This window comes from Argopecten irradians, chromosome 3 (genome assembly GCF_041381155.1).
Source record: "Argopecten irradians isolate NY chromosome 3, Ai_NY, whole genome shotgun sequence".
Taxonomy (NCBI): Eukaryota; Metazoa; Mollusca; class Bivalvia; order Pectinida; family Pectinidae; genus Argopecten; species Argopecten irradians.
In genome coordinates this window covers 30,590,225-30,602,847 of record NC_091136.1, presented here as the reverse complement: position 1 = coordinate 30,602,847, position 12,623 = coordinate 30,590,225, and the positions used below count along the sequence as shown (strand labels likewise).

General features: G+C 37.2%; 1 protein-coding gene across 1 annotated transcript; it reads left to right on the top strand.

Annotated features, from left to right (window-relative positions):
- The first annotated feature begins 1,094 nt into the window (after window positions 1-1,094).
- LOC138318173 (caspase-7-like) lies at window positions 1,095-11,700 on the top strand. Its single transcript, XM_069260332.1, has 6 exons — window positions 1,095-1,385; window positions 1,860-1,920; window positions 8,751-9,094; window positions 9,511-9,716; window positions 9,988-10,354; window positions 10,765-11,700. The coding sequence occupies exons 1-6, from the start codon at window positions 1,325-1,327 to the stop codon at window positions 11,052-11,054; spliced, it is 1,329 nt and encodes a 442-aa protein (XP_069116433.1). The 5' UTR covers window positions 1,095-1,324; the 3' UTR covers window positions 11,055-11,700.
- The last annotated feature ends 923 nt before the right edge of the window (window positions 11,701-12,623 follow it).

The following is a 12,623-nucleotide window of genomic DNA, read 5'->3' as shown; positions in this document are numbered from 1 at the left end:
GCCAATCCTATAACTTGCAATTGTTATTATGAACTGATGTCCTCAGTTGGATGTTGGGAGCGGGAACTTACGGAAGTATTTATATGTTCATAGTAATCGTTTCCCTTCGATCACTCATAGGTATTTAGCACGCTGATAAGTCAAAGACCCACTATAGACTAATATCTCTATATATTAGTCTATAGTTGGTCTTTGACTTATCAGCGTGCTAAATACCTATGGATCACTTATCGCGTCTGTTTGTGATAATAAAATTGATCACGCTTAATTTCTCCTAAGACTCGAAATAATCCAAATACAATGGAATGTTATGTTAACACATGCAATGACTAGCTATAATATTATGTGTTTTACAAATAGGACGGTTATTGGTCATGTGAAATTTAGATTTTTTAAGTATAATTATAATATTCCTTATTGGAGATAAAAATAAATCTCTCTGTCCTGATATTAAAGATGCTCCACCGCCGACAGAGCATAAATGGTACCTACCATTTGAGCAATAATTGGTGTTTAATCGTGTATACATATGTCTAATTAACTCAAATTATAATATAAAATAATTGATTTGCTTGCGGTGCATGCGCAATCAGTACTGCATTCCATATAGGACACAGTGCAACGGAATTTTTTCGTGATGCAATTAATTATTTTTAATATTTTTATCTTGAAGTAAAATAAGAAGCTCAGGCTTTTCAATGATGGTAATGGTGTAAAATAAGTAACTTTTGTAACTGAAGAAAAATACTAAATCGTCTGGTCCTGTTTTTGATAGAGAAAAATTATCATTTGTCAGCGGTGGAGCATCTTTAATATATCGAATTACTGACGTTTATATTTAATTTTTGAAAACAATAGATTCGAATTATTACATTGTTATCAATATCACTATCAAATATTACGCGCACATATATTTTCGATTAAAGATAAAATTATATTTTGATAAATATTGATCTGTAATCTTTACATAGATCTTTACCGAGAAATCTTTAATTATATACCTTGTCCAAAGCATTAACTTTCGCTTTTATGTTGTATCATGTGTATAGCGGAATTCTCCGAAAACGGTGACTCACACTGATACCCGTCTCAATTATCAATCGATGTGCTTTTTTTCATAGGTGGGCGATTGTATACGAGTGTGAAGAAATACTGCTGTGCTGTAAGTCATGGGTCTATTTATAATCTATGCCAACTGAAGTGTGACGCTCCGTATACACCCATTGCTAGGATGTTACTAGTACATTAGATGGTTGACGGCCGGTTTTTTTAGCTTGTTTTATACACGCTCGCCAGCAGCATTCAGTGACCGAACCCAGAGGCCATGGCCGCGCCCAATTCGTCGGACGACATGCACAGTGATTCAGATATACCCGGAAGTGACGGTAAGGCACGCACATGGTACCGCTATGTACAGGACATCTTTTGGCGTAGCTGGGTTTTACCGTTTACAGATCTGTGACGTCAGATACTAATTGACTGACCAACGGACTGCTGTTATATACAGTAGTACGTATAACAGTATACGTTTGTGTATGATCTATGCAATTACATGTATATTCACATGTCCGTCATCAAGCTCTACCAAGAGTTGTCTTTCTTTACACGCGCTTGCACAGGACTCTATAATCGTAAAATCTTAGGTGTTTCCTGCAAACATATTATAGATGCTACTACCTCCTATGATTTAATTTTACTGATTTCTTTTAATGTGTCAGGCAATTGATGATACCTAATCAACTGTTTACACACGATGACAAGAATGTTAGATCTAGCAGGAACATGGTATTGATTTCTTTTGATTATTTTGAAAATTTTGTTTACATTTTATACGCCATGATGAATATTTTTGTTTTCAGTTTCACATCCTGATGTCGGGTTTAAGAAATTCTTTTCAAGTGTGAAAAAATTGACGAAACGGTAAGTACCATAGCTACACAAAAGATGATGATATATTCATATCCCACCGTTGCCACCAAATGCAACAGCTCGCTGTGACAATTGGCCATATATATAAACCGTCACAAGTTCTATGTGTGCAGACTCAATTTTGGCCTGGAACTGAACACTTGCCTTGTGAGGCAGGCTCTGGTTCTGGTCTTCGGCACCATGTTTCAGTGATATAGCGATATAAAAAGGGAAAGAGTTCCACTATACAAGAAGACAGCACGAGCATACCGCAGTCTCCCAAAACACGCATCTTGCACTTCATAGACACCACATACATGGGAGGCCGTCCTTACATGACCCTAGCTATTAATAGGTCGTTAATTAATCAAACAAACAAACTGTCCCCTGGACGAGACATACCATAGTCTATAAATTGTTAGTTTTGCTCCTTGTTTTCCCGTTGTCAGTATAATGTGATCGGTGGGGTGTGCTGTCCGGTGTCTCTGGCGGTATGTGTCAGTGAGATACCACTATAACATGGGTAAGAGTTTCCACTATTGGAAAGAGACACAGCACAAACATACTGCACCCGCCTAAAATACAAACAGGGGAGGCCGTCGTTAAATGAACTTAGGACGTAATGAAGCTTGCCATCCTCAGCAGACATTGTTCCATCTCATGGTAATAGCGGCGCCGCCTCATACATTCAATGAAATATTGTTCTGTCCATGCTGCCAGAGGACCGACTGGACGTCTTCATACCGCCAGGGCCATTTGTAGTTATTTATCGGTCTATAGGCAACTGACAATCTCATATCCATCAATTGTTTTACCTTTCCACCAATGATAAGAATTAACATGTAAAATATAAATATATATTAAGAAACTCCTCTGTCATTAAGAAACACACACTTGATTTCTACTAAAACGTAGCAGATAGACTACATATATCAAAGGAACTAATAGGAGATTTCAGAAAAGATGGCGATGACGTCACACAAAGGTACATCCGGGCGCTCAAAGGTACAACTCTGTATATCTGTACACATTAACATGGTGGGAACACAGCCGCTTCGATTTTTGTTTACATTTTATTGTAATAAATAGTACGACCATCCGAGAATTGTTACTTTATCTTAATTTCAAAAGGTGTAAATAAAAATATGTAACAAATAATATACAGATATAAATATATGGTATTCATATATTTTACGATGTTTATGCTCCATTTTCGGCCGCCACGAGGAAAAACACGGTCGCCATTATATGTCAACATTGACAGAATATTGCAAATATCAGCTTGAAATTACAAATTAAATTCCAAGTTCCGCAAATATTGAAATTTTAATAAGCGATCACTGTTTTCTTAGTCTTACTTTGTAAAACACCTTAAGATGTGTGATTGTCACCAAATTAAAGTTTGCTTTCGTAGATCACCCCAAGCGCACGGCAGCCATTACGTACAGTACTGCCGAGATCTCACAAAATTACGTATTCTAGATAATTTGTTCGTCAGAAATTTTGGATTTTAGCTCATGACATACAAATGAGTCAGTTTTTAGTTACTTTTTATCGAATTTTTAAACAAACTTTTAGTATTTTAGGATTTTCGAAGCCGTGCGCAATGTGTCCTGGTCGGCATTTACAGTATTACGATCTGCATTCATTGTGTAGCAGCGATGTACGTATCTGTTATTGTTTTTTATTAGTCGCCATACTGTGTTTGTACCTTTGAGGACCCGGATGTAAACTTTCTGTGACGTCACGCCATCTTTTCTGAAATCAAAGGAACTAATATCCTACTACCCCAAGAGATTGCAGTGAGCTCCTCGTGTTTCGACAAAGACAAAGCAACACTTTCAATACATACCTTGGATGGGGCATCCTCGATATTCCAGGGGTTCCGGTCACTTACGATCTCTACACCTCTGGACTATATCATAGTAAAACTGGAGGCAACAGAACAGAACAGGTAATTTAGTCATTTGATGTACATCAAAAGAGCCGTATAACGGTACACTGTGGTTGACTGTGTTGCTTTGATGTTAGGCGTCGCTCTCTCTGTAGTCTTCAAAGGGAATCTTTGCTGCCCCGTGATGGTCAAATGTTTTCCGCTGAGCTGCCTCCAATTTCACTATGAGATAGTCCAGGGGTGTAGATATTATAAGTGATCGGAACCCCTAGAGTATCGAGGATGTGGATGGGGTACCGGTAAATACAAAAGGCGATTGATAAAACACTTAAAGGATTTGTGCAGCCATATTTTTGTTGTTGATGATACGTCAGGATATTGCTTTGGATGAATGAAAAATTAAGTCCCACCCAACGAATCGCCTAGTTTTTAGCGCTATCGGTTGGTTTTGGTAGTGATTTAAGGGTAGTGTCGACTACGGTTCAGAGATAATGAGCTAGTTGGTCACGTGGTCGTGTGATGTGATTCATGATAGTTCATTCGTTTTATTCCGTAGGTCTTTGGACCTATAGGTGAAAATAACAACATGTATTTATTAATTGCAACGTACCAATCCATATAAGGAGAGTGATCAACAAATATTGGAATATTACATAGGTTCATAAAAGTAAAAATAATATTCATATAGTAAAATAATATATTATGAATTCAATGCGAGACAGTTGACAGATTTCAAACTCAAATCTAATAAATGAAAGATAATTAACAAGGACACTTATATATATATATATTACATTTGTTATATACTAAATATATATAAATAAGGCTTTCAATTCCTCCTTTTGCATGCTAAATATAGATATTTACCTAGATTGGATAATTCTCTTACATTATTAATACTTAGGAGCTGTATTAATTTGAAAACAGATGGTCTTTTATAATAGTATTTTTTTATGTATTTCAACCTTAAATCATTATAAAAAGGACACATCAGAATAAAATGAAATTCATCTTCTACATCTCTTAGGTTACACTTAATACATATTCTATTTCTACGTAAAATGTTATGGTGTCTACCAACCTCAATATTTAAGTTGTGACATGATAATCTAAATTTGGTTATTACATGTTTGTATTTGACCTCAATAGATTTACGTAGATAAAATTGGACACAATGATTGTTTATCAAGTGTTGGTATAATGAACCTTTTGGTGAGGCAGATATTTTTGCTAAGATGTTTTGCTTAGTGCTATCAACTAGTCTCTGTTTTATTATTTGAAATGTAGTCCGCGGCTACACAAGGTAAGCGTAGTACTATACATGTATACAGCATATATACGTATACGTTAGATCTACGATTTGAGTTTTTCGAGTAAATGGTTATTCTAGCTTTATGATGTAGATATTTTCAGTTTCAAAACATTCCATTTACACCATCTCAATAAATCAAACAAGCGTATATCTAACTTTAGATTAGATAATCAGTCCAATTTAATAGCGATATCAAAATGATGTTCGGATCAGTCTGGACTGAGATTTAGATAGCATATGATGTAAATTTCAATGTAATAAAAACAGTATGATGTAACACTATCTTTTTACGAGTAAAATCCCAAAATTTAGCATGAATATATCTAGAATCCGTGTTTTTATTTCAAACTTCTGCTATAACGATGCAAACACGGCACAGTTTTTGAGTAAAAATAAAATGTGGACGGTTATTAGTTATGTGATATTGGAGTAACAGTACCGAACTTATACCGAAAATAATATGTATATATATATTGTTGCCTTTGAAACTTTATCCATAACGTTTACTAAAAAGCAGAAATACATCAATGGTATTTCTGATATATGTTCCTAAATTACAGTTTAAGTGTAAATTCAAATTTATTATTTAAAAAGTATACTAAATCCTTAAAGTAGTATATTCATTGTCGACCGTTTTGTTATCATACCGAGATTTAATAGTATGATATATGAAAATTTATCGTATAATCCAAAAAGTAACGACGTAAAGTGTTCAAATGAAAATTGAAATTACTTTTATACAGGCTTTATAAATAGATATAATATCATGTACCTTTTTAAAAAATATACTAAGTGATATTTCAATAAGTATATTTTGTGTGATAATGTTGTAGCCGTTCTTGTATGACTACACATGTACATTTAGATTCGAAACGGTGAAAATACATCCTTAGAATTTTTACTAATACCTTAGAAATTACGGAAGATTGCTATATGCCACGATTCCGTAATAACAGTACTAGACTGGATTAATTTTTAAGGTTAAACCTTTAGTTGAAATAGTTCTTAAAACCATTTTTGTTGCTGAATAAGTTATCTTCCATTTTTGTTTTACCTGTGTAAGATATATATATGTGTGTGTATGTAATATATATTTCCATTTGCTTTTACATCTTCATTTTAAAATTGGAGATGACAATAAAAAAACCTAGAGCATGGATGCACGGGGTTTCCATAATTCAAATCACGATCCAATTAATGGATGTCCTCACCTGATTGACAGTAAGACAATAGCAAATACCCGATATAGTCCACCGAACAGCAAATTGCCCGCGGCCAGGTAATTACAGGTGAGCTCGATGAATGGCTCGATAATGTGAAGAAATGTATATAGATCCCGTCTTACATTTTACTACTAAGTGTCAGCATACAAAATTGGACAGGATTCAATTCATGGAGAAGGTTCTCGCGACATATGGACCGGAAGTGTGCACTTATATTGATGATATATCCCACGAACAGTTTTTGAGAATACTGTTCGGAATGGACTGCCAAGAATTCAAAAATATGTTTACCTCAAGGGCAGAATATATGCTGTTTCTTAAAGACGGCGTACAATTTCTGGAAATTTCGTCAAGACATTTTCACCAGTATAAAAACTTGTTCTAAAGAAGCCTTGTTAAAATATCCTGTATGTAGACTTTAATAGAATCTGGCTACTCATTTGATATGTAAAACTGTAAAGTTTTGAGAAACCCTTTTATTTTGTAAATCTCATCTTTGAGGAATAAAAGAATTGATTGATTGATTGATTGAATGGCGTTGTGTACAGGTAAACAACATCCTGGTCAAGGTATTACATAATATATATATCTATAATATCGGTGTATCTACTCGTATATCAATTAAAAATTGAAAGCGACCGCACGGTCTGAAAAAATAGTTTGTTTTGCTTAATATCTCAATTATTTGATCTTATATAATATCAAAAGTAAATTCTTTCTACCACATGTTGAAACGTTTTACGGTATTGCAATAAATGTATCTCGATTTATTCGGTTAGGATCAATCATCGGTGTGTACGTATGTCAAGCATCATATCCTTGATGCTTTAATTAGGGATTTCTTAAATAGTTACAGTTATAAACGTTGTAATTCACAATGTATCAAAGATACAGACTGCAGGAAAATATTATCTTATTAAAGCTTATTCGTTTCTTAACTCCTCGACAAAAAATCTGAAACTTTTATTTATGTGTGGATTTTCTTTCATAATTACACGAAGATACCTGCTATTAGAGCATAAATTAGAGTCTTGAAACATCGAATTTCACTCTTTAGTTATTTATATTCGAGACAAAGTTATTGTAAGATTGACTTCACTCAAAAGTAATCATAAAAAAATCTTTGATCTGCTTTTCCTGTGACCGTCGATATAAGTGATAGCACATCAGTTATAGTACAGCTATAAGCCACGGACTATTATGACGTCACACGGTTTAGAGCTAGAAAATATGCATAATCGGGTGGTCAGAAAATTTGACCTCGATGTCGGCGGTTTTCAGGTTATTCCGGTCGCGCGCGGCACGGAGAGGTTTCTACACGGTCTAATAAAGCCATTTCCACCATAAACTGAAATTATCATTTTTGACTGCACAAATCCTTTAATTATGGACCACATACCCATTACATTAAGGAGAGGTTTGATTACTAAAGCTAAATCGTATAGGGAACATTGTGGAGAGTAGAATATTTACCCCCATGTACAATGCATTGCGTATGTGGATGTCTGTTTGTTTTAGCCAACTGTATTACATTTATGTTGTGGCTTCGTGTGATAGTGGATATTCTCCCGTCTTAATAGTGATATCAGTATCTCACATAATCATGGGGCCGCGGTGGCCGAGTGGTTAAGATGTCCCGACATATTACCACAAGCCCTCCACCTCTGGGATGCGGGTTCGAATCCTATGTGGGGCAGTTGCCAGGTACTTACCGCTGACCGGTGGTTTTTCTCCGGGTACTCCGGCTTTCCTCCACCAACAAACCTGGCACGTCCTTACATGACCCTGGCTGTTAATAGGACGTAAAACTAAACAAACAAACAAAACATAATCATGTCGCTGAAGATTCCGATAATATTTCCAACCCGGTCACATTATACTGACAACAGGCAAACCAGTCGTCCCACTCCCTTTATGTTGAGCGCTTTATGGGCAGAAAATTACATTTTTCTGAATTTGGTGTGTCTCGGCCAGGGAACAGAGCCCATAGCCTTCCACATGGAGGGCGAACGCTCAACGCCAGACATTGCGGCGGTGTCAAGGTCGTCTGAAAGAAAGAAGAACGTTATTATTTAGGAAGGAGAGAAAAGATAAGCTCCTTAATTTAGTCGCCTTTTACGAACGCCCTTTGCTGGCAAACGAACACTCGTAGGATAAATACGATATTAAGCTGTCTTTAGCTAATTTCTAGTGATTCATTCACTATATACCATTTATATAGCTGAACGACTCTTAGTGTGAACAGACCTTACTTGACCCACAGACATGTGAAAAAGAAAGAAGAGATTACAGCGGAATTAACTTTTCTGTAGTCGGTAGAAAGTTTGAGATTCTTGAACAATACCATAGTTGTCTGCTTCTGGATCTGTCAAAAATCAGTTCTATATTCTAACATGTCTGCTTTGTATGACAGGGTTGGAAGTCTGAGTGAGTCTCCAGTTCCTAGTCCGACCATATCCAGGAAGTCTCCCACCGTCTCCAGCTCTCCAGAACAATCTTGTGACGTCTTCTTCGGAAACCCTCGGAAAACACGGGTAATATCTCCTACACCGGAACATGTATATGACTTTAACTATAGGTCACGTGGTGTGGCCGTTATGATTGTCAATATCACCTTTTTGGACAAGAAACTGTGCCCGGACAGAGAATATGCAAAGCACGACATTTTGGTGTTCCAGGAGCTATTGAAATCGTTGAATTTTACAATAATTAAATTGGAAGACAAAACAACTGACGAGTTACGCAAAAGACTTGAAGGTGAGTCGTTTTACATGTTGACACTATTTTATCTATGTTCTGCTCAGAATTATCTAAATACCTTAAATTTTCACTAGTTTCAAACATTTATTTGGTCACCGTCTTGGACGAAGGGAAGCTTTATTAAAACCTTATGAAGGTGATCTACGATTTTAAATGATTGGGTTTGTATTATAAAGCTGAACTCACTTTAATTCAAATTCAGGTTCTTATGTATAATACAATAAACAAAGCAAAAACATGGTGATGCAAACAGAACAAACAGAATTAATAATGCAATAGTGGCTAACAGCCAAAGATACGAGTACTTCGTGGATATGCTGTATAGTTGAGAGTTCCGATCTTTTTTTACTATAACAAAGTACTATTTTGTAGACATATTGGATTTCATTGATTATTGAAACAATTTTACCCAGAAATCCAGACGTCCTTGACCGCTGACTGTGATTGTTTCCTGTGTCTGATCAGCTCGCACGGCCTGGAGACGAGGATAAAGTATAATAAACGGAAGCGACAACACACCACCTTCACCAAAGATCGCTGGATATCCACAGACAGCATTATAAGGAACTTCACTGATTGTCGGTGTCTTAATGGAAAACCTAAACTCTTCTTCATACAGGTGAGATGTTCTACCCTCTCCCTACCCTGCAACTGAGTATATCCAGGGATATACTGGGATCAGCTTGTCTGCCTGACAGTCCAACTGTCGGAAAAAATATTTGCGGACACCTCCTCCTTCTAAACTACCGAGTCAGTTGTAATGATTTCACTGAAATGTAGGGGACTAGGGGGCCTATGTCTACATGTACATGTATGTTTGCTTTTATCAAAAGTGTGGTTATCACCACGTCACTAAACACATTTTAAAATGTCTACATTGGTGTTTACAGGCATGTCGAAGTGTCCATAACGCAAAGGACGCCGACTCGGTAGATAAAGGAGTATTTACAACGGACACGGTACGTCAGATACCTACACAACGTGGAGACATTTCTGCCAAGAAGGAAACGAGCAGACACCACCAAGACAATCCTAACCACTCATCAGAGGATCTGTCTAAGTCTATTACAGGAAGAGTCAACTTGTTAGATGTTCCTTTCGCTGATGATTCAGACAACAATGATGACATTGACCTTTCATCAGCCGACAATATCCTTGCGCCGTATTTCCCGCCCCGCCCACGACTGGCTGATGATGATGATTTTTGTACCATTCCTTGTTATCGAGACTGTCTCGTCATGTATTCATCTGCCCCAGGTAAATTCTTAAATCAAACAAAAATAAACTTTTGGTAAGTACGGTAACTTAGTCAGAAGAGAAAAGATATTACCCGAAAATAATTGCCAAATTCGTTCATCTTGTAATAAGTTAACAGGTTCTAACGCCCTATCTGCTGAGGATTTTGAAGAGATTATAATGTACCAAATCACAAAACAAACGATACAGTAAAACATTAATTGCATATTTTTTTCTTACTTGAAGCGGGCCTGATATTTTCCCTCTACGGTACCTTTTGATAAACTTAAACTCCCCACATTTAGATTGTGACAGGCGAAAAGTGACACCTATTGAGTATTTGTTCGTATACCAATTATCATTCCCTAATCACTCTACAATGCTATTAAGATTAAGTACTTTTGTTAGACATGTTTAATCTTTCATTACAGAACGACTCGCATGGTCCAACGACCTCAAAGGGGGATGGTTGCCTTACTGCATGTACAAAGTAATTGATAAAATGACACAACATGGTTTCCGGATCGACCTTCTAGACGCTCTTACAGAAGTGAACGAAACCATGGCGAAAACTTTGGAAACGAGCTCACCTGAAGATAGGACTTTTCATGGACTCAAATCTGCCGCATGTATCTACCATATGCTTACCAAGGATATTTATTTCACACCTAAATACGCGCCAGTACCAGTGCTTGACAGGGTTCAAGTCTCTGCCGTGTGATTGAAAGAGGTTTAGATAAATATTACTGGCAATTGGTTGTGGCATTCACGTTCTTGGCAGCTTTTCTTGCAAAATTAAGAAAATGATTTCCGATTGCAGTATACTAGACAAATCGGAAGACTGTTTGTGAATTAAACAAAACTCGCTGCAAACTGTGCTGCAAAGACTTTGATAGGATCTTGATTTGCTTGTAATATGTACATTTTCTTTTACAAACTTTCATTTTTTCATTTCAACTCTCATTTTCTATTGATTCATTTATTCTTTATCATATACATGTACACCATAACAATAAATTAGGCCTTTTAAAAATAACAATAAACTTCCAAATCATTACCCTAGGCATGCGTTGGCCGCCTATCGTCACTTTCACGGGGACAAGAGTTGGGGTGATTACCTAACCATGGGCGTTTCTACTCTAACTATTGTTTTATTGTTTTCGTCGGCCGCCTATCGTGACTTTCACAGGGACTAGTATATGGAGTGGTTACCTTAGCATTGGCGTTTCTTCTCTAACTATTATTTTATTGTTTTCGTCGGCCGCCTATCGTCACTTTCTCGGGGACTAGTATTCGAGTGATTACCTAACCACGGGCGTTTCTTCTCTAACTGTTGTTTTGGTCGGCCGCCTATCGTCACTTTCACGGGGACTATCATTGGAGTTATTACCTAACCATGGGCGTTTCTTCTCTAACTATTGTTTTATTGTTTTCGTCGGCCGCCTATCGTGACTTTCACAGGGACTAGTATATGGAGTGGTTACCTTAGCATTGGCGTTTCTTCTCTTAACTATTATTTTATTGTTTTCGTCACGTTCTCGGGGACTAGTATTCGAGTGATTACCTAACCACGGGCGTTTCTTCTCTAACTGTTGTTTTGGTCGGCCGCCTATCGTCACTTTCACGGGGACTATCATTGGAGTTATTACCTAACCATGGGCGTTTATTCTCTTACTATTGTTTTATTGTTTTCGTCGGCCGCCTATAGTCACTTTCACGGGGACTCGTATCAGAGTGTTTACCAAACCATGGGCGTTTCTTATCTAGCTATTGTTTTCGTCGGCCGCCTATCGTCACTTTCACGGGGACTAATTTGTTTGTTTGTTTGTTTAGTTTTACGTCCTATTAACAGCCAGGGTCATGTAAGGACGTGCCAGGTTTGTTGGTGGAGGAAAGCCGGAGTACCCGGAGAAAAAACACCGGCCAGCGGTCAGTACCTGGCAACTGCCCCACATGGGATTCGAACCCGCATCCCAGAGGTTGAGGGCTTGTGGTAATATGTCGGGACATCTTAACCACTCGGCCACCGCGGCCCCCTCGGGGACTAGTATTGGAGTGATTACCTCTCCATGGGCATTTCTTCTCTAACTACTGTTAGTTTTCGTCGGCCGCCTATCGTCACTTTCACGGGTTTAGTATCGGAGTGATTACATAGTTACCATGGGCATTTCTTCTCTAACTACTGTTAGTTTTCGTCGGCCGCCTATCGTCACTTTCATGGGTCTAGTATCGGAGTGTTTACCTAACCATTAGCGTTTCTTCTCTAACTATTGTGTTTTGTATCGCCATC

Bases quoted from the DNA above. Each gene is read 5' to 3' on its own strand.
- LOC138318173 (XM_069260332.1), top strand. From the start codon at position 1,325: ATGGCCGCGCCCAATTCGTCGGACGACATGCACAGTGATTCAGATATA. The intron at 1,386-1,859 runs GTAAGGCACGCA...TTTTGTTTTCAG, and splicing joins AGATATACCCGGAAGTGACG to TTTCACATCCTGATGTCGGG. The intron at 10,355-10,764 runs GTAAATTCTTAA...CTTTCATTACAG, and splicing joins CATGTATTCATCTGCCCCAG to AACGACTCGCATGGTCCAAC.